We start from the raw sequence: 22754 nt of genomic DNA, 5'->3' as shown, positions 1-22754 counted from the left end.
CTATATTGATTTTGAACCGAACAAACTTTATTCGTATCTTACAATATTGACGTAAACATGCAGTACTGCACGTCATACATGATAATATGCATATGTTAGTACAGTAGGTCAATACTTAGTAGAAATTCAGCAGATCAATAATTCAGCCTTAATTTCAATTACTTTGTAATTACAGAGTAAAATCGACAATACGATTATCACCTTGTAAAATTATACCGTATAATCTTTATCATAAATTTTCGATATACGCGTGTTGTTGCGTCTACTTGCTAGTTAAAGCATCAGCCTTATTGTTGCATATAATATAATTTAATTTAATTTAATTAATGGACGGTAATTTAATGAGTTCCACAAATTCTCTTTTCATCCCATTACCTTTGTTTTTTTATGGGTATAACTCAATCATTATATGGACGTAGTGTATTGGTGGAGTCTGTAGTGGTATAGAAGATTTCGTATAGGATAACATAAGAATAGTAATAGCAACTAGACAGATACTTTTTACCGGTATTTATATGTATGTTACGAACTTGTCTCGCGTTTAATTAAGCGTGGTAATATCATAAGCTTTTGCAGGTAGTGTACATGTACACAAAAATTATCTTTATAAATACAAGTATACGTTTATGGATGCATCTAGCTATCACGTCGATCCATTAGATACACTCACTATAAAATTGTCAGCAACAAATTAGGATATCTAATACACGTATATGATTATGGATACATCTAGCTATCACGTCGATTCATTAGATACATTATAAAATTGGCAGCAACAAATTACTATGTCTGTATTCAATATGAAAATGTCGCGGAGATTTATGAATTAGCTGTTTTCACCTATGTTATTAAACCATGCAGGACTACAATTCGTTCTCTGACATGTGATACATTTGATCAATTGTATAGTCTTTATGATCAACAACGTCCTTCAGCTGCTCATTATAAGCCTGATGACCTCGATGTCGTTGTTGCAAGATTGTCGTGGACGTCATGGCTGGCTTATAATTAATTGGTATTCGTGGACAAGAAGGTGAACTACCGGATTTAACCTTAACCACACCTTCAGCAGGTAATGAGAGATCATTGCTTGCCGCAGCACTGCTGATACCCTGCTTTCCAACTTGCTTTTGATGCCATTCATCAGCATCGATTGCATAATGTGAGAATCCTGTATTCAAGGCATCCATTCTATAGGGGTATAAAAGAAGATCCTCAAAAAAATATTTTATTCACGTATAGGCACAAATATATAATCTGCGTATCGTACACTGCTCTAACACAGACTCTACCCTAGAAATATTAATTTGTTTTTTTTCAATCATAAAGGAATACATTCCGTTTACGCATTGTATATACAGTATATATTGTAGCAGTTACTGTAAATTGTTATGACATCCTTTTATAATAGGTGTATGTTAAACTGCGAAAGTTTAATATCCAGCATCTAGTGGATTGTGGGTGTATTGTGTGAATGTATTGCTAACTAGTATTATGTAAATCATGTCCGCTCACGAGTAATTATACATGTAGCCTGCTTACTTTATTAAACTACAATTGATATGCAAAAGTAGAAATGCTTAGATACATCTTTCTACAACTATGTAACAAATATAGTTAATTCACAATACGTTGTAAGACTTCTAAATGTATTCAAGTTGATAACAGCGGCGTGGTTACCTCTTGGCAAGCTTAACAGTCCCTGAGCTAGTTTTGAACGATGTTCGTGGAGACCAAGTTGAGGTCATCAAAACCTAAGATGATAAAATAGGTCAATTTCCTTGTGCTAGCAAGTTCTTAGAAAATAAATAACAGTCGTAGGTGTTAAAACGATACCCTGTCACTGGATTGATCATTCAAAGGCGGAAGTTTAAAAGATGACAATGATGATGCGTCGCTCATTTCCTAGTAAAATATAAATAATCGGTTACAATTTCCGTTGACTTATCATCAAGTCTAATACAAGAATTTATAAAACTCTTCATAAAGCATTGCTATAGTATATTAGCTTATTTTTTCTCTCCAATTTCATGAACGAGTAAAATATAATAGAGAGAAAATCCATCTCACACTACGCGTTACAAGAGAGTGCCATTGCTCTGTTTGTCGTAGTATATATACACGATCCCATTATGGCAGGCAAACAAGCTTAAATCATTTATACTTTATCTCAAATACTTCTGTAATTAGTGATGATCTACGATTTCATGATATAGTACATTACTTCTAAGCAAATTAATTTGTAAAAAATGAATGTTAGATTATAAACCTAGCTTAATCAAACTTGTTTAAAACCGCGTAAAAATATTGTTCATCAGTAATTGGAAGGTTGTTCAAATAAAATCAGTCTTATCTGAATGTATCATTTTCTGCATTAAATTAATATTAAATATTTTCAGCCTTTAACTTCGGTCAACGTATGAACAATGCTAAAGCTATTGTAGCCTAATAATGCTATAGACGTTTAATTCATCGCTACAAGCATTTAATTCAGCGAATAAAAGAAATAGTTACTCATATTTCACATAAACAATTATATTACCGGCGTCAACGCTGTTGGACGAGATGAAAATTTCTGTTCGTTCAGCATTGACTCTGGAGCTGATTTGGTCCTATTACGCTTAGGTTTAATTGAATTAGATTCCGGAGCTACATTTTTTTTAATTTAAAATAGATAATTAAAATTATGGCATATTAATAACAGTGAAATCATACACATGCCTATGAATTAAATAACATGACACAACTACTTGAATATTACAGTTAGCATATTTTAATTCTTTAAACTACTAGCTGATTCAGGCATAGTATTAATAACAATTATTAATACATGATATCGACCACATATAGACTTTATCAACCATAATAGGAAGATGATAAATACGCTGTCTACAGTATGATTCATTATCGAATGAAATTTTTAGCTTCTGTACTTAAGTCTTACCAAGTAGTGCTAGTAAAAGTTGGCAACAATCTCTCACTTGGGCATTTAAATTTCGATCTGGTATCAATAAAGTTCCTGCTTGATGATATCCTAGGCTTATCAATAGCTGCCGGGACTTAGGGTTAACTTGCCAAACATTATGAACATAGGAATCCGTAATGTCGATGTAGCTTGAATTAGTCGCATGTAACTATCAAGTAAATATTTAATTAAATCATAAGTATATTACTTGGATGTTAATATAAATTGATTTTAGAACAATTTAATTGAACAGGATATCATATAGTTTAGTTATATATACCAGTTTAATCAAATATTTATGCAGTTTATCATCTAACGGCAATAACTTGGAAATTGCAAAGAGGCAGGACGGAAATTTCACTATTCCTTAGGTAAAAATATAGAAAACGATTGAGTCCTTATAAGTAATTTTTCTAACTAGATTATGCGCATCAATAGTTTTCCAAATTGAGAAAAAGTTCTGAAATGATTCAATAACAATGAAGCCTTGAAATACTACTACTAGCTTACCCTTAATAGATCTCAAGGCTAGTTGACATGGCCTTAGGAGACTATCATAGTCCCAATGTGGAAATATAACACAATTATTGTCCAACTGATTTGGATTAGATTGAAAGTTAAAACCAATCAAAGACAATAATTTTCGACATGCTGGTATTTCTGCCATTTCGGTCGATAGCTGCATCGTATCAGGATTTTGCTGTAAATCTTGCACATATGCTACTGCACGGTCAATCTTAAATGAAAACATGGTGAGTTTCAAATAATTATTATCGTGGTCAGAACGAAAAGATATCACAATTGTAAAACACTATTTTAAAGAGGTAAACCTTCTCATACGCTACTGTACTATACAAAATTCGATCTAAATGGAAGTTTCTTACCAGCTGCAACATTTCCTTTACAATCTGAATAAAATCAGGCATTTTATAGCATTTAAATAATTCAGCTAATAACTTCTGTAATTCATTCATCTTCACAGAGGGTACGACATTTATTTCTATAGAATTAAATCAATTGATGAGTTTGTTTGATATATAAAAATTCAAATTATTTTTGCATACTGCCACAAACTTATTCTGCAATTCATAATTGGTAACTACGTGAAATTTATTACCCTCGAATGATTTATCGCGGGGTGATGATGTCTGTTTACTGGTAAGTAATGTTTCCATTCGCATTTTTTGTTCATCAATAGATTTATTCAACATGTGATGTTCTATCTGTTTAATATCTATAGCCATATCTTGTCCCAAGAGCACATAAGATCCCCAGCATACGGGTTCGACCAGTCGATTATCTTCTCGAATGCTATTTAATGCTGATTTTAATGCTAGACTTAATCGTTGATGTTTGTAAAGATGACTGTAAAAATGGAACCAAAAGGCATCAGATGCCAAATCAGGTATCGGCCATAGCGGTACAAGAACAGAACATGCTCCACAAGCCAGTAGCATATTGGGTAAATGATAAGTTAACTGATGTAGAGCATTTTTATCGCTATAGCTATTCTGGCTGCACGAGCTGAGAACGATAATTTTTGCTTTTAATTTTATTTGTTTCAAGTCATCCATTGTCACTAAATAGGAATCTTCTTCCGCTGTATCCGTATTCAATCGATAAGGATTGGGAGTAAATGCTAAACAGTTATAATATAAACAGCCTAATGTTGATAGATGGACAACTGAAGCTTTGGTTAATTCCTGGAGTACCCGTTCCTTGGTTGCCATCGAGCCTACTAAAGGCGTTGTATTCAGTCGTAATCCAATTTGCCTAACTTCGTCTAACGACATTGATAACGGATTGTTTGATTTCCAAACACGTTCATTGCTTGCTAGTTTTTGCTTGAAAACAGGATTACCAGCTACTAAGATGCATTCAGATTGAATGATATTATCGGAAGTTTCCTTTTTATCGCCTTCCTTAAACTGTTGTAATGATAGATCGTATGGGTAAACATGAACCCTTGGTTTTTGATAACTAGTAGCATAGTTATGCATTGAATGCTTCATAGCATTACTATTGGCAATTTGCAGTGTTAGAAGAGACGAGAAAATGCTGACTTTAAATTTTTGATATAAACTTGTACCACAGGCATCACATAATGTATAATACGGCACAAAGGCTAAATGGTTTCCACAAACTATGATTAAATGATCGATACTAGCTAGATTGAGATCATTTTCAATAGGTGAGATAAGTTTAGCATACAGGGTTTTTAGAGCCGATAACACACTACTGCACTGGATACGTTCATATAATTCATGAAGAAATGTTGGATCATCACGGACTGAATGACTTTGACGATAATCAAACAACTTTCGATTTTCCGTATGATAGTATAATCTTTGCAAATCATTTTGATTGAACAGATCTTTATCTTCAAGAACGCTTCTAGCTGAAGGCATTTCAGATTTTCCGGCATTATTAGGAATAATTTTGGAGTCGGAATTTTCTGGTGAGGTGGCACGTTTTTTTCTCAACACTGCAGATCTGCCTATGTTACTAAAATTTTGCATCTGATTACATAGATATCCGATGCCTTTCAATTTAACTTGATGGAATCGAATAATGTCTCGTGTAGGTGATATTAACCACAAGTAGATATATCCATGAACCACTGAATAGTAGAGAAGCATGGAATCGGATGACATACTTTGTGTAGCACTTAAAATTTCCTCTAATGATAATGAGTAATTATCACGTCGTGATCCATGAAATTGATCCCTCAATTTAACAAATTCTACTAAACGAAAGGAATTATACTTCTCAGCATACATTAATGCTTCATCTACTCTATCTAGTTTTATCAATACTTCCTGTATATAACGGTAAGAATTTAATAATTCAATTTCATAACGCGATAAGTCATTTTCAAAATATGAAACAACTTCATATAGAAAAACAATAGACTGTTCGTAATTATTTTGAAGGCAATGCAAATAGGATAGATGATATTTGCTTATCATTTCTTTATCATAATCCAACATTTGCTTTGCTAATCGTAGAGCTTGTTCGGCACTAATTTGCGCTTGTCGATAATGTTTCATGGTATAATAGACTGCAGTCAATTTACAACAAGCTTCGTATTGGATACTATATGTTCTTAGTGAAAGAGTTAATGTCTTATCGTAATAGTTTATAGCCTTTAGTAATTCACCAGACGACTGACAGATATCTCCTAGTTTTAGCAAAGCATCCATTTGTGATGATGAATCGGCAGCTTTCATAGATAAATGTAGCTGTTGCTCGCAGTAAGCTAACGCTAAACTATAATTGCCCATTTTAGAGTACGCTACACCAATACTTCCATATGCGGTACCAAGCATTAGAGTTTTGTTGGCTTTCCTGCTTAAAACAGCTAGAGCTTCATATGCAGCGATAGCAAGTTTATACTCTTGTAATAATAAATAAATAGATCCAAGATTAGCGTGGGCCTCCAACAGCAAAATTTGTAATGAATCGCCACGTTCTCCCTCAGTATCTTTACTCTTATCGTCATCATTTTTTATTGTTGATTCTGTGAGGTCATGGCTCTCGCATTTTTGATTTACTTCGTCCGATGAATGTTTCAATTGACTATTATTAACTTTCTTTTCATGATTTTCACCACTAGATTGAATTGTTATTTCTTTGGTGAGCTTTTGTTTAAGTAGTAAATTAGCGTCATGATTTCCTACTCTAGTATTCAAGACCTTGATGTGCGATGTAGCATATTTTAAAGCTTCTTTATATAATCCAAGAACTTTATACATTACACTTAGCTTTCCTATAACTTCTTCTTCACAATGAAGCCAATGTTCTCCGGTCAACTTATCATTGCTGCCTAAAACTTTAAAGACATATTGAGAGCTACCAGCAAGATTTTCATTCTCAAATTCCACTGTCCAATCTTGAATTGAACTGCTAGTGATGCTGGGCGTATTTGAATCGTTATCATGCGATGCATTAAGCTTGCTAAGTACATATCTACTGATTTCATCCGAATTTTTCTTATTGTCATAATTTTTACTACCTTTCTTTCCAACATACAACGCGCTTTCATAATGTAAAATAGCCATTTTGGTATCATTGATGGCAATATAGGCGCGACTTAAATCAAGGTGACATTTGATTTCAATATCATAGATGCTAAGATCGTTTACAAGTTTTAAGCAAGAATCGTATAAAGGCAAAGCCTTAGAGTAATCAGATTTCTTAAGATGGGTCGAAGCTAGCATATGAACAGCCATAGCATAGCTATACTGATTATACATTGAACCATGCTCAACAATACAGTCAAGGAGGGTTAATGCTATATCTTTGTGATTGCATTCCAGTAAAGCCGACACAATCACTACCAGCCTCCAGAGAATATCTCGTTCAATTGTTGCTATGATTAAAATTGAAAAAGATGTGAGCATATTTGAAGGATTATTCAATAATTTTTATAATTTTATATTAAGAAATAGCATTACTTTAGTTTATTACCATATATATGTAACTTTTGTTCAATACCGCACAAATTTGCTGACAGTTTAGTAATATTGTCGATGTATAAGACTCCGTCATCAAAATCATCATTTAATAGCTTGATATAGTTGTGAAAGTTAGCAATAATACTGTCTTGATTTTCTAATAAATTAAATGATTCCATAATGTGACATAAATGTTGAGATTTGGTACACTTTTCTTGGAGCTTCCTGTAATGAAAATACATAAGCTATTTTGTCATCATGGCACAATTAATTTCTTTTCATTTTATATCGTAATAAACAACGAATCATAGAAAACTTAACTGTAGTCTAATATAAAACTTGACACTTAGAAAGTACTGACTAGAACGATAACTTTACGGCGAATTTAAAAAATTTAAACCTGTAAAATGCGCATGGATAGATTTAAGCGTTGTGTGAAGGATATAACTCAATTGTTATTCTTGTTCACAGTCGGTTGTGATGTATTAATACTTTACTGATATTTATGATTACTACAACGTCTGGATTAAATTAGGTTTTTGATTACAAGTATCTTAAAAATGAATAATAGAGACTATTACTGAAATCAATAACGATATTATAGAATTTGTTAAAGCCTTTGTCGTCTGAAAGAAGCAGATACAATTAGTTACTTAATAAATATCTATAATAAATTAGTATTTACCTTTGATTTTCTAACAGCTGCTGAAAGTACCGGCATAAGTGTATAATTGCCTATTTGAGATTGCCAATCAATGTAGTGATATTTGCATCACTTTTTAATTTACTGAGCAATTGATTACTCTTTGCTAATCGATTAGAGTAAAATAATTATTGTATTATTGTGGCAGTGGAGAAAAGGTGAGTATGGCCAATCTGCTGCAAACCAATCATCGAGTCCAAGTGAACGCTAAACAACCTAACTACCGACTACCGATGTTTGTCGGATCATAACGTAGAGGAAAAGAAGTGAAAGCCTGCATGTACGCATATAAGATATTGAAAAAAATTGCGTACCACTGTCTAATTTGATATACATTTACAATTAAGAACCGAATAACTATCCTTCCTATATGTACGTATTAAAGTGCATCTTATCGACAATAACTCCAACGCAGTACAAATTCATCCAAGTATCCGCTTGATGCAAAAGATTACTGTATCAAGAGTCAATTTAGCCTAGTAGTATGTTTTCGATTTCCAGTATACGAAGTCATGTATATTATTGTGAATTACAGTGATTTTCTACCCTTGAATACTTGTATGGATAATTGAATCGATTTGATAATCATAAGAGCTTGCAGCAATTTCCGTTTAACTTTACGTTATTAGATAGCGTTGAAAGGAAACCATGGTAATTTGGCTTGTGCATGCGCATCGGACATTCAGGTTAATTCTACAGACTGCTAGAAGGAAAGCTGACAAAGCTTCCAATTAATTCATTTTTTCGAAGTTGTTTTTAAAGCCTTTTTTTGACGTCTATTATAAGAGAAATACTATCAGAAAATCGCTCATTGATGTAAAAGTAAATATCAACATACCGTATAACCATGGAAAAGTAAATTACATGCAGTTCCTATACAATAATACACTGAATATCTCTGCTTCAAGCAAGTTTGAATTACTGCTACTATATCGTTCATTCCTTCTACTGTGCTATATCTACTCGTAGTCCGTACCAGTACGGTTTGCGCATACTATAGAATCACGACTAGCATCCGGACAAGTACTTTACGACCTTAATTTTTCTACTTCGTTATTGTAAAAGTGGTCTTAGATTCTTACAAGAGATCTACAACTACTGTAATCTACAGTTATCATGTCCACATTGAATGAATTAATGAATGCAGTAAGATGATTAGTGTTACTGTACGCGTAGATTTACCTACAGTGCTATAGTCAGTTCGCAAACTGCAAAAATAGCAAAACACGTCCATCAGTGAATTCGTCTTTCTTTATAAATCAGAGAAATTATCTTTCTTCATGCAGTAATATTACTAAAAAAAAACCCAGAAAATCTCTATTTCTTGGATGATTTTAATAATAATAGACTAATTCAAATAATCAATACATAGGTAACTTGCAATTACTGAAGTAATTGCCAAACATTTAGAGATACTATTATCATTGAAGTAGTTATTATTGAATTGATAATATTCTGATTATGAAAATTATTATTTATTTTTACAAGCTCTCTGATTATGACATTTACTGCTACACTTAACATTAGCATTAAAACATTGCCATCGGTTAATAATACAAGATGTATGGCATTTTGCAAATTGACTAGGCATTTAGCCAATGGACTGGATTTTATACTTGGATGATAACACATCCTATCCCATTCGTTGCACTATTGTAATTGTAGATGTATTTCAAAATTGATGGAGCAACTTGAGGGAAGTATTGGAGCTTAAGGTGTATAAATAGAATGGGCTACTACAAGTAGACATGCCTTTGACGATTAGTTGGTCACTATCGCCGCTAAGCACATCTGGTTTATTACAAGAATGCCTTAACGATGCCAGATGCAGTTGTCCATGCTATCCCCCTTTGCACTCACAGTACAATAAAGTGAATAAAACTTTTCCAACTGCATTACTCCATCTGCCTCTACAGTGGAAAAAGAAACAAAAAACTGGATAACAATAATGCTCGTATACAGAGCATAGAGTTAGTGTATTTCTTTATAGTTAGTAATCTCTCGTAGGGCAAACTTCTCTATCATCATCACCATATCCCAAGGCTTGGATAGAGTAAAATCACTCCCAATATTCGGTCCATGTATGCCGTTTTCGTACTCTATCACCTCGTGACAAAAATCTATCTTTCACACTTTCACTATATCACGGGCATCGAGTTCATGACTCTATACAGTCTCGCTAAAAATGTTCCAATATGACTGATGAATGAGAGAGTGTTGTACCCTGTTGCAAATGATCTGATTAATTAATTATTATTGATCCCATTTTACTTTATTTGCTAGCCCAAACTCAGATTTCTTCATTTGATGCCATTTCATCATCATTTTTTGTATCTTGGTACACATACCAAGACTACAACTACCGTAAAAGGAATGCTTTTGCTTGCCTTGTCAGTTGTATTTCTTCTCTTTCTAAATTTCTTCCATTACTGTTTGTTTGGGCTGCAGCTCGACAATGGATCACACTATCGTCACTATGGACCATTTAGTGCAACGCTTCTTGTCCAAATGCAATACTAATCCATAGTTCGATTGGGCTGTATGCAACTCGACTTGCACCGATTCAATTTGTTAATAAAATCCAGGAAAGTAAACAAATAGAATCGGCAACAAAAAACGTCCAGATCGCATGGAATCTTTGCCTTTTATTTATTTACTCAAGCTGCATCATATCTAGCGTGCTATACACCTCCACATGTAGAGTACAACAACGCGATATTAACCTGCAAAAACTAATACAAGACTGTGCATAGAGTAGACACGATTCCGAAGCAACATGGAAAGTTGCCTTTTATGTCAATAGACTGCGTATGAATTAAAATTTCCTATTCATCAAGGCAGACACTACCTTCATTTAACCTCCATTTCTCCTTGTATATCAATCAATCAATCGGTAAAAGGATTGGATCATCGCCAGATATTTTCACTTGTTATAGCTATTGCAGTTCAAAATTGCCTAGTGATCACAACGATCTATACAGCACATTTCACTTGAAAGATTATACTCAGCGTGCTTGCAACTGGATACAAGGTAAAGTAAAGCATAAAAATAGCCAGCCTAGCGATCAGATACTCCGATTGTACAGCTGTCTAGGTAGATTCATTTGCGTTATTTACAACTTCAAGTTATATCGTAGATGTGGTCATTTTCTGACTTAATTCATTGATTTAAAAGTGTTGAAAAATCTTGTAAAATCCTTTCGTACAGCAAAAATAGATGAGATATTGACCCTTGGACGAGGCAGTCTCTTGTTAACAGTAGTATGATGCATTGCTAAAAAGTAATTCGCCATGATGGTGAATTTTTCAATTGGATAAAACCTCCAAACTTATCAAGCCTACGTACGTTGATTTTGAACAAGTGTTAATTTTTCTCTGCCTGGATCAACCATAAGGTTAATCAATATGCTTAATATTAAAGTGATAATATATCAATAGTATAGGCGTAGAATCGGTTACCTAAAAAAAAGTAGTAAAGGATCGCTGCCATGCCATGCTCTACATGAACACCAACTTCATTTATTTTATTATTTACAGTACATTTTGAACCATTCTTACAAAATAACTTTAGAATTAAAGTTGCATACCAAATACCTATCTTGAATGTAGTATCCGTATCTGTCGATTACTACCATTCAGTGATAGATCCAATTTAATTTTATGGATACTCTTTAGCCCTTTAGAAAAATTGCAATTTCTGAATAGGATTAATTGCAGATCTAAGCTTTCATCATATCAAATACGGTCATGCTGATGTCGACGTATCATTTTATTCGTCTTCTGGCTGATTTTAATGACTTTTCACTGTAAATCATCCATGTGTTCTGACGTTGATTATACGTTGAATGACTAATAGCATTACATGAGTACATGAATAAGGATAAGTTAGCCTCCTATCGAGTTTAGAGCACTTCGTTTCAACAATAAAATGATAAAAATACAACAATTACTATATAAATTGCCAGCGATGATTTAATATATCCATTGCAATAGCAATGCGGAGCACCTACAGTATAGCTGTCAAGCTATTCCTTCGAACGAAATTATTACAAAAATGTAATATTGGCAGCTTTATTAGACAGTTTTGCTTCTTAGGAGCATTTATATTTTTAATTTGTGATCCAAGGTGGACTCCATAATAAAATTTGAACTGTTGAAGTACTAAGTGTCTCTTGCAGTATACGTACAGGATAGCGCTCTGTAATCGATCCATACTAGTCTTGATCATAGAAAATAATTTAGGATAAAATCGTTTTATTTTACCATTTTTTCAGCCCTATTTCGGTTATAACGTCCATGCAATTGTTTGTATAGTGCAATAACAGCGTACTACTATGGTGGCTATAATTGTTGTCATCATTTATCAACTAATCAATAAAATATGAGATAAATTCATACCTGTTAATACAGCATACTAGCGGATAGAATCGCTGCTGTGAAAAAAACTATAGTACAGTAAACTTATGGATTGCTTTACCTCCGAAAATACAAATACTGTACACTACGAAATCGACGATACCAACTACTTCACTACTCCAAGTTATAGATCGGAAACCAAATTGTAATCTTTAATTCATTTGATCAACTCGCTCCGTCAGCAAATAATTACAAGTAATATTGATATATCGTATTAGCTCTTATTGCGGTGCTCAACATAGAAATTTCTGTCAAGATTTCAAATCACTCAATTAATACGGCTTGTCTTGCCAAATAAAGTGGATAGAAATAATGAAGTTTGCCACTTTAAAGCAGGATTTGAAAGCGTATCACTACTGCATGTACAAATGAAGAATTTAACGTTTAGTACGATATGACATTAAATCGAATACGATTGATATTTTTGCGAAATAGGTCTACAAAATGATGCTAGCACATCAAGAATCTCTTCCCCGTTTACCTGTACCACGACTACAAGAAACGTTAACCAAGTACTTGCGTTCATTAAAAGCTCTAGTAGATGATAATGAATACCAATCAAATGAAAATATTGTTAAGGAATTTGGTCAACCTGGAGGAATAGGAGACAAATTAACAAAGATGATTCAACAGAAAGCAAAAACACACGACAGCTGGGTAAGAATCGTATAGTATGCTATACTGTATTAGATAATACTATACGTTTAAAGCTCGACCATTAAAGAGTAAATGAAATAGACTACCAATGCAATGTGCTTGCAATTATCTACGGTGAAGTGCGATATAGTTAGTATTCAGTTTCTCTTCTGCAATACTAATTAAGTAAAACTTATGTGTGCAAGGAATTGTAGTGGTAAATATAACGACTGAACTGGATGTGATATTTGATGAGGAACTTGACCTTCCATTTCTTTAGTAATTAAAATGCTCTATTCCTCTAATATTTATTCATCTTTTATACCAGTTACACGATTGGTGGATGAAGAGCGAGTACCTGGATCCACGGTATCCCATATGTGTACATACCAGTCCGGCATTTCTGTTTCCGAAACGCTCATTTCGAAAAAAGAGCCAGCAAATTGAGTGAGTAAATGCAATGAAAGTTGATCTAATTAATTATCGCTACTTATCACTGCTCAACCTTACCTAAATATTCCTATCTGATCAAACTTTAAACATAAATTTAACATTGGATGTCATTAGTTTTCATATTATATTATCAATATTTTAAAATATTTTTTTATTTCGCTCAATTTCATGTTTAGTTATATGGATGAATTTACCGTAAACTGCTTGTCTCTGTCATTAATAACGACCTTGATTCGTGTTATAGATTTGCCGCCAAGATGATTATAGCTATAATCGAATTTTACTATAAAATCAAGGGGTTAGTTCCATTTTGTTTAAAGTTTGTGATTACGTTCTATAACATTAGGTCATTGTGCACCACAATAAATATGATTACTTTTATAGAATAACGGAAACTCAATTAAACTAATGGATAACTTATTATTAAGCAGTGAATATCTGATAAAATGCAATCGATAAATCTTAGTTGCCACTTTGATACAATTAAAGTTAATACTTCTTCTCTGCAGAATATACTAATCGATAGATTGCAACTACCATCTTCAAGAAGCTCTTATTCTATGTAGTCTGTATCCATTATTGAAAATGAATATACAATCTTTCTGTTTGCATGATATTTACAATTATACATCAGCGAGGATCTACCTGTGGATAAAAGCGGTAAGCACCCCGTGTGTATGGTGCAGTACACAAAACTTTTCTATTCCTGTCGCATTCCTGGAAAAACTGCCGATAGTATTGCTCAATGTTCTCCAGAACCTGGACAGCCGGAGTTTATCGTTGTAGTACATAACAATCACGTAAATATGATTACTACTTTTCGATATAAGCTTACATCAGTATATCGTATATTTATACCAAATAATTATCTTTCTTTGGATAGTTTTTTGCAGTCGAAGTAGCGAAAAACGATCAAATTTACAGTCGGGAGATGATTGAACAACAGCTTAATTGTGTATTTGAAAAATCATGGAGGCCTGCACCGCCAATTGGTGTACTAACAACATCAGATCGTGATTCATGGTTCAAGTCATATGATCTGTTGATGAAAGGTGAATACTCATACATACGTATAATTAATAAAAATTGCTACTCTAATCGTAGTATGCAATACAATGCCAGGCTGTTGATGGTACCCCAGATAATAAATATCAATTTTGCTGTACTTTACAGATCAGATGAGCGCTGAGTCGATCGAGAAGATTCAAAAATCGATGTTCATGTTATGTTTTGATCAAGATAATTCTGGTTTAAATAATGTACAGTCACATCTCTTCATGGATAATGATGATGGTAGCCGCAATGCTTCATATGGACAAATGCTGCATGGAGGAGGTAGTACAAAGAATACACCCAATCGTTGGTTCGATAAGACCTTACAGGCAAGTATTGTCATTAATTTAAATTAACTTAAGAGCATATTCAATATTAAACTATTCAATGTTAATTTACAGTTTATTATAAACTCTAATGGTGACAATGGCTTAATTTATGAACATTCGGAATGCGATGGAACACCAGTTATGAATTTAGTCGATTACATTCTATCTCGGTGGTAAATATACGTAGAGTTTCAATAAAAGATAATCTATCATCATTTAACTGTTGAACAATTGATGACAATTAAGAAGTCATATTGAGATCTCTATTTATTCAAGTTTCTAATTACCTATATTCCTAACTCCTTTAATACTGCAAACTTTCTATTTTCCATTCTAGTGACAATATAACTGAAAATGAGTACAAAGACACCAGTAGTAATACTGTTGCTGTAAAAGACTTAAATTTCAATGTAGATAATGATACTATAACGGCTATCAAGGATTCTATTCTGAAGATTGATAAGTATGTTATATCTAAGCAATGTATAGCTGGATATGAAAGATAACGAGCTCATAAATTATCTGCTTTACTATTATTTTCATCTAGACTGATTACCAGCTTGAATTTACGATCACTCAATTTTAAAGATTATGGTAAAAATTTCATAAAATCGCAATCTCTGAGTCCTGATAGTTTTTTTCAAACGGCAATGCAAATAGCATTCTACAGGTAAGAAAGGGATCACCCAAAATTGCGATCTATTATAGGAAATAGTATGAACAAAGTATTGTATAAAGGAATAATTTATCTTTAATATTACGCCATGTATTAGGATTCATAGTAGGATGGCTTCCACGTATGAAAGTGGGTCAACTAGACTATATCTTCTTGGTCGAACTGAAACTATACGTTCTGCTTCACTTGAAGCTAAGGCGTTTGCAGAAGCAGCCTTTTCTGATGATATTGAGGTATTTCCTACTTTATTATTTTGCATATGTTGCAAATGCAACTGTGAATATAACAAAGTCGATTCACTGTATATTGTGCTGTAGTTGTACGGTTCTGTTAAATAAAAATGCTATTACCTTAAAACTTGAAACTACATCTTATTAGGTCTCTGTAAAGCGTGACTTATTAAAACAAGCAATTGTGGCACACAAAAAACTTGCGTCAGAGGTATACGAACAAAAAACTGTGACTGCTTATGTTATATTGACTCTTTTTATCAGCAGTTAGATTTAACTAGCATGCATAACCTTGTTGCCCTTTTCTGCAATTGCAGGCCAATGTAGCCCAGGGTTGGGATAGACACTTTCTGGGAATGAAAATGGCAGCGGAAGAAAATCTATCTGAAATGCCAAAATTGTTTACAAGCTCAGGATTCGTTAAGAGTTTCTTCATTGAGTTGTCCACAAGCCAGGTTATTAGTAAAATACGATAATGGCGGTAACTAAAGCATAAATACGTAAGATTTTAGTCGAATAATAGTTAGGTTATATGTTTGATTAATTGTGTTCGCGTTATCTATTATCAGGTACCTTTTAAGCATCCAATTTGTATGAGCTTTGGACCAGTAAACTCCGACTGTTACGGTATTGGATATAATTTACTTCCTGACAATATCTTATTCATTTGTACAACTTTTAACGATTCCACAGCAACAAATCTCCTGGACTTTGCAGAAGCTTTGCAATTAAGTCTAGCAGAAATGAAGAAAATTCTGACCCAAGAAACTTAATTTCAACACGATTTTGTATTTTGCATTTCCAGTATCAAATTATTAACTTTTTTCATTAACCTGCGCGAAGGTGATTTGAAGACGATTTCGAATGCATAGATTTTCTTAGGCCTTAACCAATAATAGGGCAATGAATTTAATTAATTAATTTCACCGAAAATGGTAACGATTACGTATAATTTCGAAAACTTTAATTTATTGTTGATAATAATGTTGAATGGAAGATATAATTTTATTGTTTTTTGCTGTCAACTTCATTCATATTGATGTAATTGCCAACATGTTAAAATGATGAAAATCAAAAATTCAATACACTTGTAGCTAGTTATCAAAATTTTCTTGCAATAGTATACACAGTACTATAGCAAAGTGCTGTACTCAAAAGCCAATGTTTTGTGCTTGAATAGTTTTTGTGATATAAGATTTTTCGACATAAGGTCAAAACTAGTTTCTATTTTGACACTTAGAGCGAAATAATTCCAAGTTCATATTTTACTATTTTACCGCTTTGTTTAGCCTTATAATCAATTTAGATGATATTTAGCTAACGCAAGCTATAATGGTACAATCTTTACGAAAGTGATTCACTGCTACACATCATTAATGAATTAATTTGCAAGCATCTCTTATCTCTTATGAAATATAGACTCATAAGCATAAATCTCGAGTGGTCTCTTTCACTATTTACTGCGTTTCAGTTAAAATAAAGAAAGCTACTCAAGTAGCTGCCTTGTTCATCGAGTCTCATTACTCGCTTCTGATAACAATAGAAATTTTTAAATCAAAATTGATATTTTGTACATTCTGTAGTACATCGACTTTGGTATCATTTTAGTTTATATAGCCTTACTGCTAAATTTTGGTTCAAAGAACGTTAAGCAGTGAATGTTTTGTTGCCCATAATTTATTGCATGCATCAAAATTGTATTTCTTAGATATGTACTAGTAAAACACTGGAATGAACATGAGTAATACCGATATAAGGGTATTGCATATTGCCTAGTATGTAAGACAGTCACTAAAGTTGCGTAAAAATCTATTTATCTAATTAAAGAAATAAATCTCCAAATTAAAAGACTGGAAGCAATTTTTAATCGTATGAATCACTACACTACGAGATTTCGAGAAAAAAGTTCGATTTGAGCACATGCCATTTCAGTATAATACAGTAAATAGTAAATTGCATAACCCATTAATTAATATGCAACTTCGGGATGTGATTTATAGAGAAAGTGATAGTTTATTCATTAACTTGATGAATTACAGACCACGCACTAATTATAGCTTCCTCGGTTTAGCCTGATAGCTTTAAAACTAAATTTATCATAAATTAGTAAAATCTACTCAAATAGTATTCAAATAGCCCGTAATTACGGTACTTAAAATACAAAGTCAACATTACAAGCAAATTTCGATAACAACTTATTAATGTATTGAATTTTTTAATTTTCACTAGCTTAACACAATGGAAATTACATCAACATGAATGAAGTTAACTGCATAAAGCATAAAAACTATATCTTCAGTCGACATTATTTATTAGTAATAAATTAAACGTTAGAAATTATACGTAATCTTTACCATTTTCGATAAAATTAATTAATTAATTGAATTAAAAATCCAGTTATTGATAAAACCACTTATAACGCTACAAATCCGAGATTGCTTACTAAATTATTTTCACGTATAGACTAACGAAACTAACAATGATCCGATACTGCACCGTAAAATGTAATTCGTAAATCTTTTTTTTTAATTATTTTTCTTGGATCAAAATTGTCTTCATTTCTGCTAGACTTAATTGCAAAACTTCCACAAAGTCCAAGAGATTTGTTGCTGTGGAATCATTAAAAGATGTACAAACAAATAGGATATTGCCGGGAAATAAGTTGTATCCAACGTTATAGCAATCTAGGTTCACGGGAGCAGCACTCGAACATACTTGATGCTTAAAAGGTATCTAATAATAAATAACATGAACCTTGTCAATAAAAATTTCTTACCATTTAGTTAATCGCGCTATCGAATTAATTTTAAATAATTACCTGGCTTGTCGATAATTCAACATAAGAACTCCTAATGAATCCTGAACTTGTAAACAACTTCGGCATTTTAGATAGGTTTTCTTTGGCTGCCATCTGCATTCCTAAAAAGTGTCTATCCCAACCCTGCCCCTGATTAGCCTGCAATTGCAAAAAATATCATACATCATATTGCCGACATGGGCAATTTAAAAATAATTTAAGGGCAATATGTATTCATTTTACTTTTGATTTGAATTTTTCGTGTACCATAACTGCTTGCTTTAACAAGTTACGTTTTACTGATATCTAATAAGGTGCAGTATTTCATTTAAAAGGTTAACAATATTGATTTTAATTAACAGAGTGGCATACTAAAGTAAAACAACTTAACAAGCTATGATCTAGTTACTTCGACATTATTAGAAAAAGCTACTTCAGCAAAAGCCTTAGCTTCCAGTGTACTAGGGCGTATAGTTTCAGTTCGACCAAGAAGATATAGCCTAGTTGATACAATTTGGTGTGCACAGGCTATCCGATTATGAATTCTAATGCACATTGGAAAGCATTAATATTATATTACAGATGAAGTATTCCTTTATACGATACTTTGCTATTGCTAATTTCTATAATGGATTGTAATTTAGGCAGATGAAAGTCTCACCTGAAGAATGCTATTTGCATTGCTATTTGAAAGAAACTATCAGGACTCAAAGATTGCGATGTTATAAAGTTTTCGCCAAAATCTTTAAAATTAATTGATCGCAAATTCAAGTTGGTAATCAGTCTAAATAAAGTAGTAGTAAAGCATATAATTCATGAGCTCTTAAACTTTCCATATTCAGCGATACATCTCTACAAATACAACGTACTTATCAATCTTCAGAATAGAACCCTTGATAGGCCCGATGATATTACTGCTTATATTGAAATTTAAATCTTTTACAGCGACATTATTACTACCGGTGTCTTTATATTCATTTTTAGTCATATTATCACTAGAATATAAAGCAATAAGACTCAGTACTTATTATTAAATAACATACACATTGTTTATTATAACCGTAATCAAATACGAAAATCTTAAAAAGGCTTTTTAATTATATCAATTCTTCAATAAATAATTAAATGGTGATTGATTATCATTTACTGAATATCTTGCATATTCTATTTACCACCGAGAAAGCATGTAATCGACCAAATTCAGGACTGGCGCTCCATCGCATTCCGAATGTTCATAAATTAAACCATTATCGCCATTAGAGTTTATTATAAACTATAAATTAATATTGAATAGTTTAATACCAAAATACGGGCGAATTTAATTCTATTTAACTTTAAAGAAAATACTTACCTGCAGGGTCTTATCGAACCAACGATTGGCTGAATTTTTTGTACTACCCCCTCCATGCAGCATTTGTCCATATGAAGCATTGCGGCTACCATCTCCATCATCCAAGAAGAGATGCGATCGTACAGTATTTAAACCAGAATTATTTTGATCGAAACATAACATAAACATCGATTTTTGAATCTTCTTAATTGACTGAGCATTTGTCTGATCTATGGAATAAGTATAATTAACATTTAGAATACATCTATAGAGTGGCATTATAGAAGTCGAGCATCAGGATTACATCGTATATTACTATGACAGTAGCAGTTTTTATTAGTTATACGTATGTCTGTGTTTCCACCTTTCATCAATAGCTCATAAGACTTGAACCATGAATCTCGATCTGATGTTGTTAGCACACCAATAGGCTGTACAGGCCTCGATGATTTTTGAAATACATAACTAAGCTGTTGTTCAATCGTCTCTCGACTGTAGATTTGATCGTTTTTCGCTACCTCGATCGCAAAAAACTATCCAAAAGAATTATAAATATTGCTATACATTATATGATAAAGAGTAATAATCTGTAGTAACCTTTGGCATAAGTCATAGTATTACTATTTGTAGCTTGTACTTACGTGATTATTATGTGCTATAGCGATAAAGTCTGGCTGCCCGCATTCTGGAGAATATTGAGCAATACTATCGACAGTTTTTCCCGGAATGCGACAGGAATAGAATATTTTATTGTACTGCATCATACATGCTGGCTGATTACTAATTTTATCCACAGGTAGATCCCCGCTAGTAATTAAATATAATTATCGTACAAACATAGTTATTAAACTCAGTTTCAGTTGAGTGATACTATATAGCGTATGCTGATTCTATCATGACAGCTGCTAGGATTCGTCTAATGTAACTTATCAAATATTTACTTTTTACTAATAACTATTTTAGTCGTTGATTTAATCGAGAGTGCTGCAATACTTCTCAAATATGGCGGCATCTCTTTTTATGGAATCTCAATAATTACTTAGTCCTATCCAAGCTCGATCACAAGTTCTAAGCAAAAAATTGAACTAACCTTTTGATTTTGTAATAAAATTCGACGATACTTATGATCAACTTAGCGGCAAATCTGTATAAGAAGAAATCAAGGCTATCATTTGGAATAAAAGCAAGTAATTTTATGTATATCGATCTTCGTTATTCACGAAAATCCAATGAAGTACAAGACTCATACTAGTGTCATATTAAGAAGTTATAGCTACTGATGCAATATTTAAAGTCCGATTCGATACTGTATGAATATTAATTACACTATAAATAAAATGAAGAATATATGTATTTAGTCAAGGCTAGTTACGTATGGGTTGTATTTATTTTAATACATTTACTTACTTAATTTGCTGGCCCCTATCTCGAAATGAGCGTTTCGGGAATAAAAATGCTGGACTATTGTTCAGACAAACAGAACTCCGTTGATTCAAATAAACACTATGCTCCCACCAATCGTACAACTTTAATAAAATAAAAATAAATATTTGAGGGATACAGCATTGAGTATCATGAAAGTAGCTGATCAATGGTTTAATAGATATAGCATACTACTCAGTTATTACATTACTCTAATTATTCGGTTATAGGCTTAACATTTTACTTAAATTGCTAGAGAAGGAAAGCTGAGTGTTATGTTTTGGGGGTAATGTAAACAACAACAACAATGTTTAGTTCACGCTATGCTTTATTGACAGTTTTAAACCATAACTACATGTGTTTTTCACACGATATATTGTACGATGTTTACCCAATTGTCATGTGTTTTTGCTTTTTCTTGAATTATTCTTGTTAATTTCTCTCCTACACCTCCAGCTCGGCCAAATTCTTGAACGATTCGTTTGTTTGATTCGTATTCATTATCATCTATCAGTGTCTGTAATGAACGTAAATATCTCGCCAATGTTTCGTGAAGCTGTGGTACAGGTAAATGAGGAAGAGATTGTTGACATGATAACATACTGGGAGCTTGTTCTGTAAATGTATCGATCTTCCTACACATAAACTTTATGTTACGTGTTAATCTTTGACTGCAGAGTAATAAGTAATCTTTCCACAGTAATCCAACTTATTTAACTTAATTCGATCGAAGCAATGTATATAATCATAAAGCGTTGAACTAACAAGAGTTATTCTTATTAATCTTATAGATGGAGCATTACAGGTTGTCGTAATGAAATGATAATGTTACTACTGTATGTTGTTGTACAGTGCTGTACAGTATACATACGAGCATTTACCGACACCAGTATTGATAGCGTGATCTTATACTTGTATTTCAACATTTAAGATTTTGTTACTTTTTCTTAATGTAAATCTATGACTAATGTAGACGTTAGCCATTATAAATCCCATACCCTGCTGATATATTTGTGTAGAATAAAATAATAAAACCCTATACCACACCAGTATATTATTCAGTTTATCCCGGTGAAGGTTCTATTTTTCTATTCTTTGGCATCGCTGCATTATAAATTGTTTACAATGCAGCTGTGGCAACGGATACAGAAAGGGAATCCCTGTCGTGATAAACTGTATAATTTTTAATGTACTGATACAATATACATGTACCCTTACATACAGCAATATCAGCGTGATACGGAGTCTATGATCGCTAACGACTATATTATATATTATTTGTAGTCT

At 32.7% G+C, this 22754-nt stretch overlaps 3 protein-coding genes across 3 annotated transcripts; 1 reads left to right on the top strand and 2 right to left on the bottom strand.

Annotated features, from left to right (window-relative positions):
- Positions 1 to 863: 863 nt before the first annotated feature.
- On the bottom strand, positions 864 to 9065 carry TRIADDRAFT_53483 (uncharacterized protein; the record flags this gene model as incomplete). Its single annotated transcript, XM_002109409.1, has 12 exons — positions 864 to 1191; positions 1681 to 1754; positions 1837 to 1905; positions 2543 to 2649; positions 2945 to 3134; positions 3246 to 3331; positions 3476 to 3701; positions 3850 to 3965; positions 4083 to 7337; positions 7436 to 7647; positions 8108 to 8157; positions 8964 to 9065. 12 exons carry the CDS (start codon positions 9063 to 9065, stop codon positions 864 to 866), a joined length of 4815 nt encoding a protein of 1604 aa, XP_002109445.1.
- Positions 9066 to 12988: 3923 nt separating this feature from the next.
- On the top strand, positions 12989 to 16691 carry TRIADDRAFT_21860 (uncharacterized protein; the record flags this gene model as incomplete). Its single annotated transcript, XM_002109961.1, has 13 exons — positions 12989 to 13198; positions 13506 to 13624; positions 13875 to 13928; positions 14265 to 14430; positions 14514 to 14682; positions 14804 to 15021; positions 15085 to 15182; positions 15350 to 15475; positions 15560 to 15682; positions 15786 to 15921; positions 16067 to 16129; positions 16236 to 16373; positions 16488 to 16691. The coding sequence occupies 13 exons, from the start codon at positions 12989 to 12991 to the stop codon at positions 16689 to 16691; spliced, it is 1824 nt and encodes a 607-aa protein (XP_002109997.1).
- A 1756-nt stretch (positions 16692 to 18447) lies between these two features.
- TRIADDRAFT_21707 (uncharacterized protein) lies at positions 18448 to 22068 on the bottom strand (the record flags this gene model as incomplete). The annotated part of the gene is made up of 13 exons (XM_002109408.1): positions 18448 to 18651; positions 18737 to 18874; positions 18959 to 19021; positions 19125 to 19260; positions 19377 to 19499; positions 19585 to 19710; positions 19891 to 19988; positions 20067 to 20275; positions 20410 to 20578; positions 20687 to 20852; positions 21136 to 21189; positions 21453 to 21571; positions 21859 to 22068. 13 exons carry the CDS (start codon positions 22066 to 22068, stop codon positions 18448 to 18450), a joined length of 1815 nt encoding a protein of 604 aa, XP_002109444.1.
- Positions 22069 to 22754: the final 686 nt, after the last annotated feature.

The sequence above is a fragment of the Trichoplax adhaerens genome, genomic scaffold, assembly GCF_000150275.1.
Source record: "Trichoplax adhaerens TRIADscaffold_2 genomic scaffold, whole genome shotgun sequence".
In the NCBI taxonomy this organism is placed as follows: Eukaryota; Metazoa; Placozoa; class Uniplacotomia; order Trichoplacea; family Trichoplacidae; genus Trichoplax; species Trichoplax adhaerens.
Note: the sequence above shows the minus strand (reverse complement) of the source record. Positions and strands in the feature narration are given on the sequence as shown.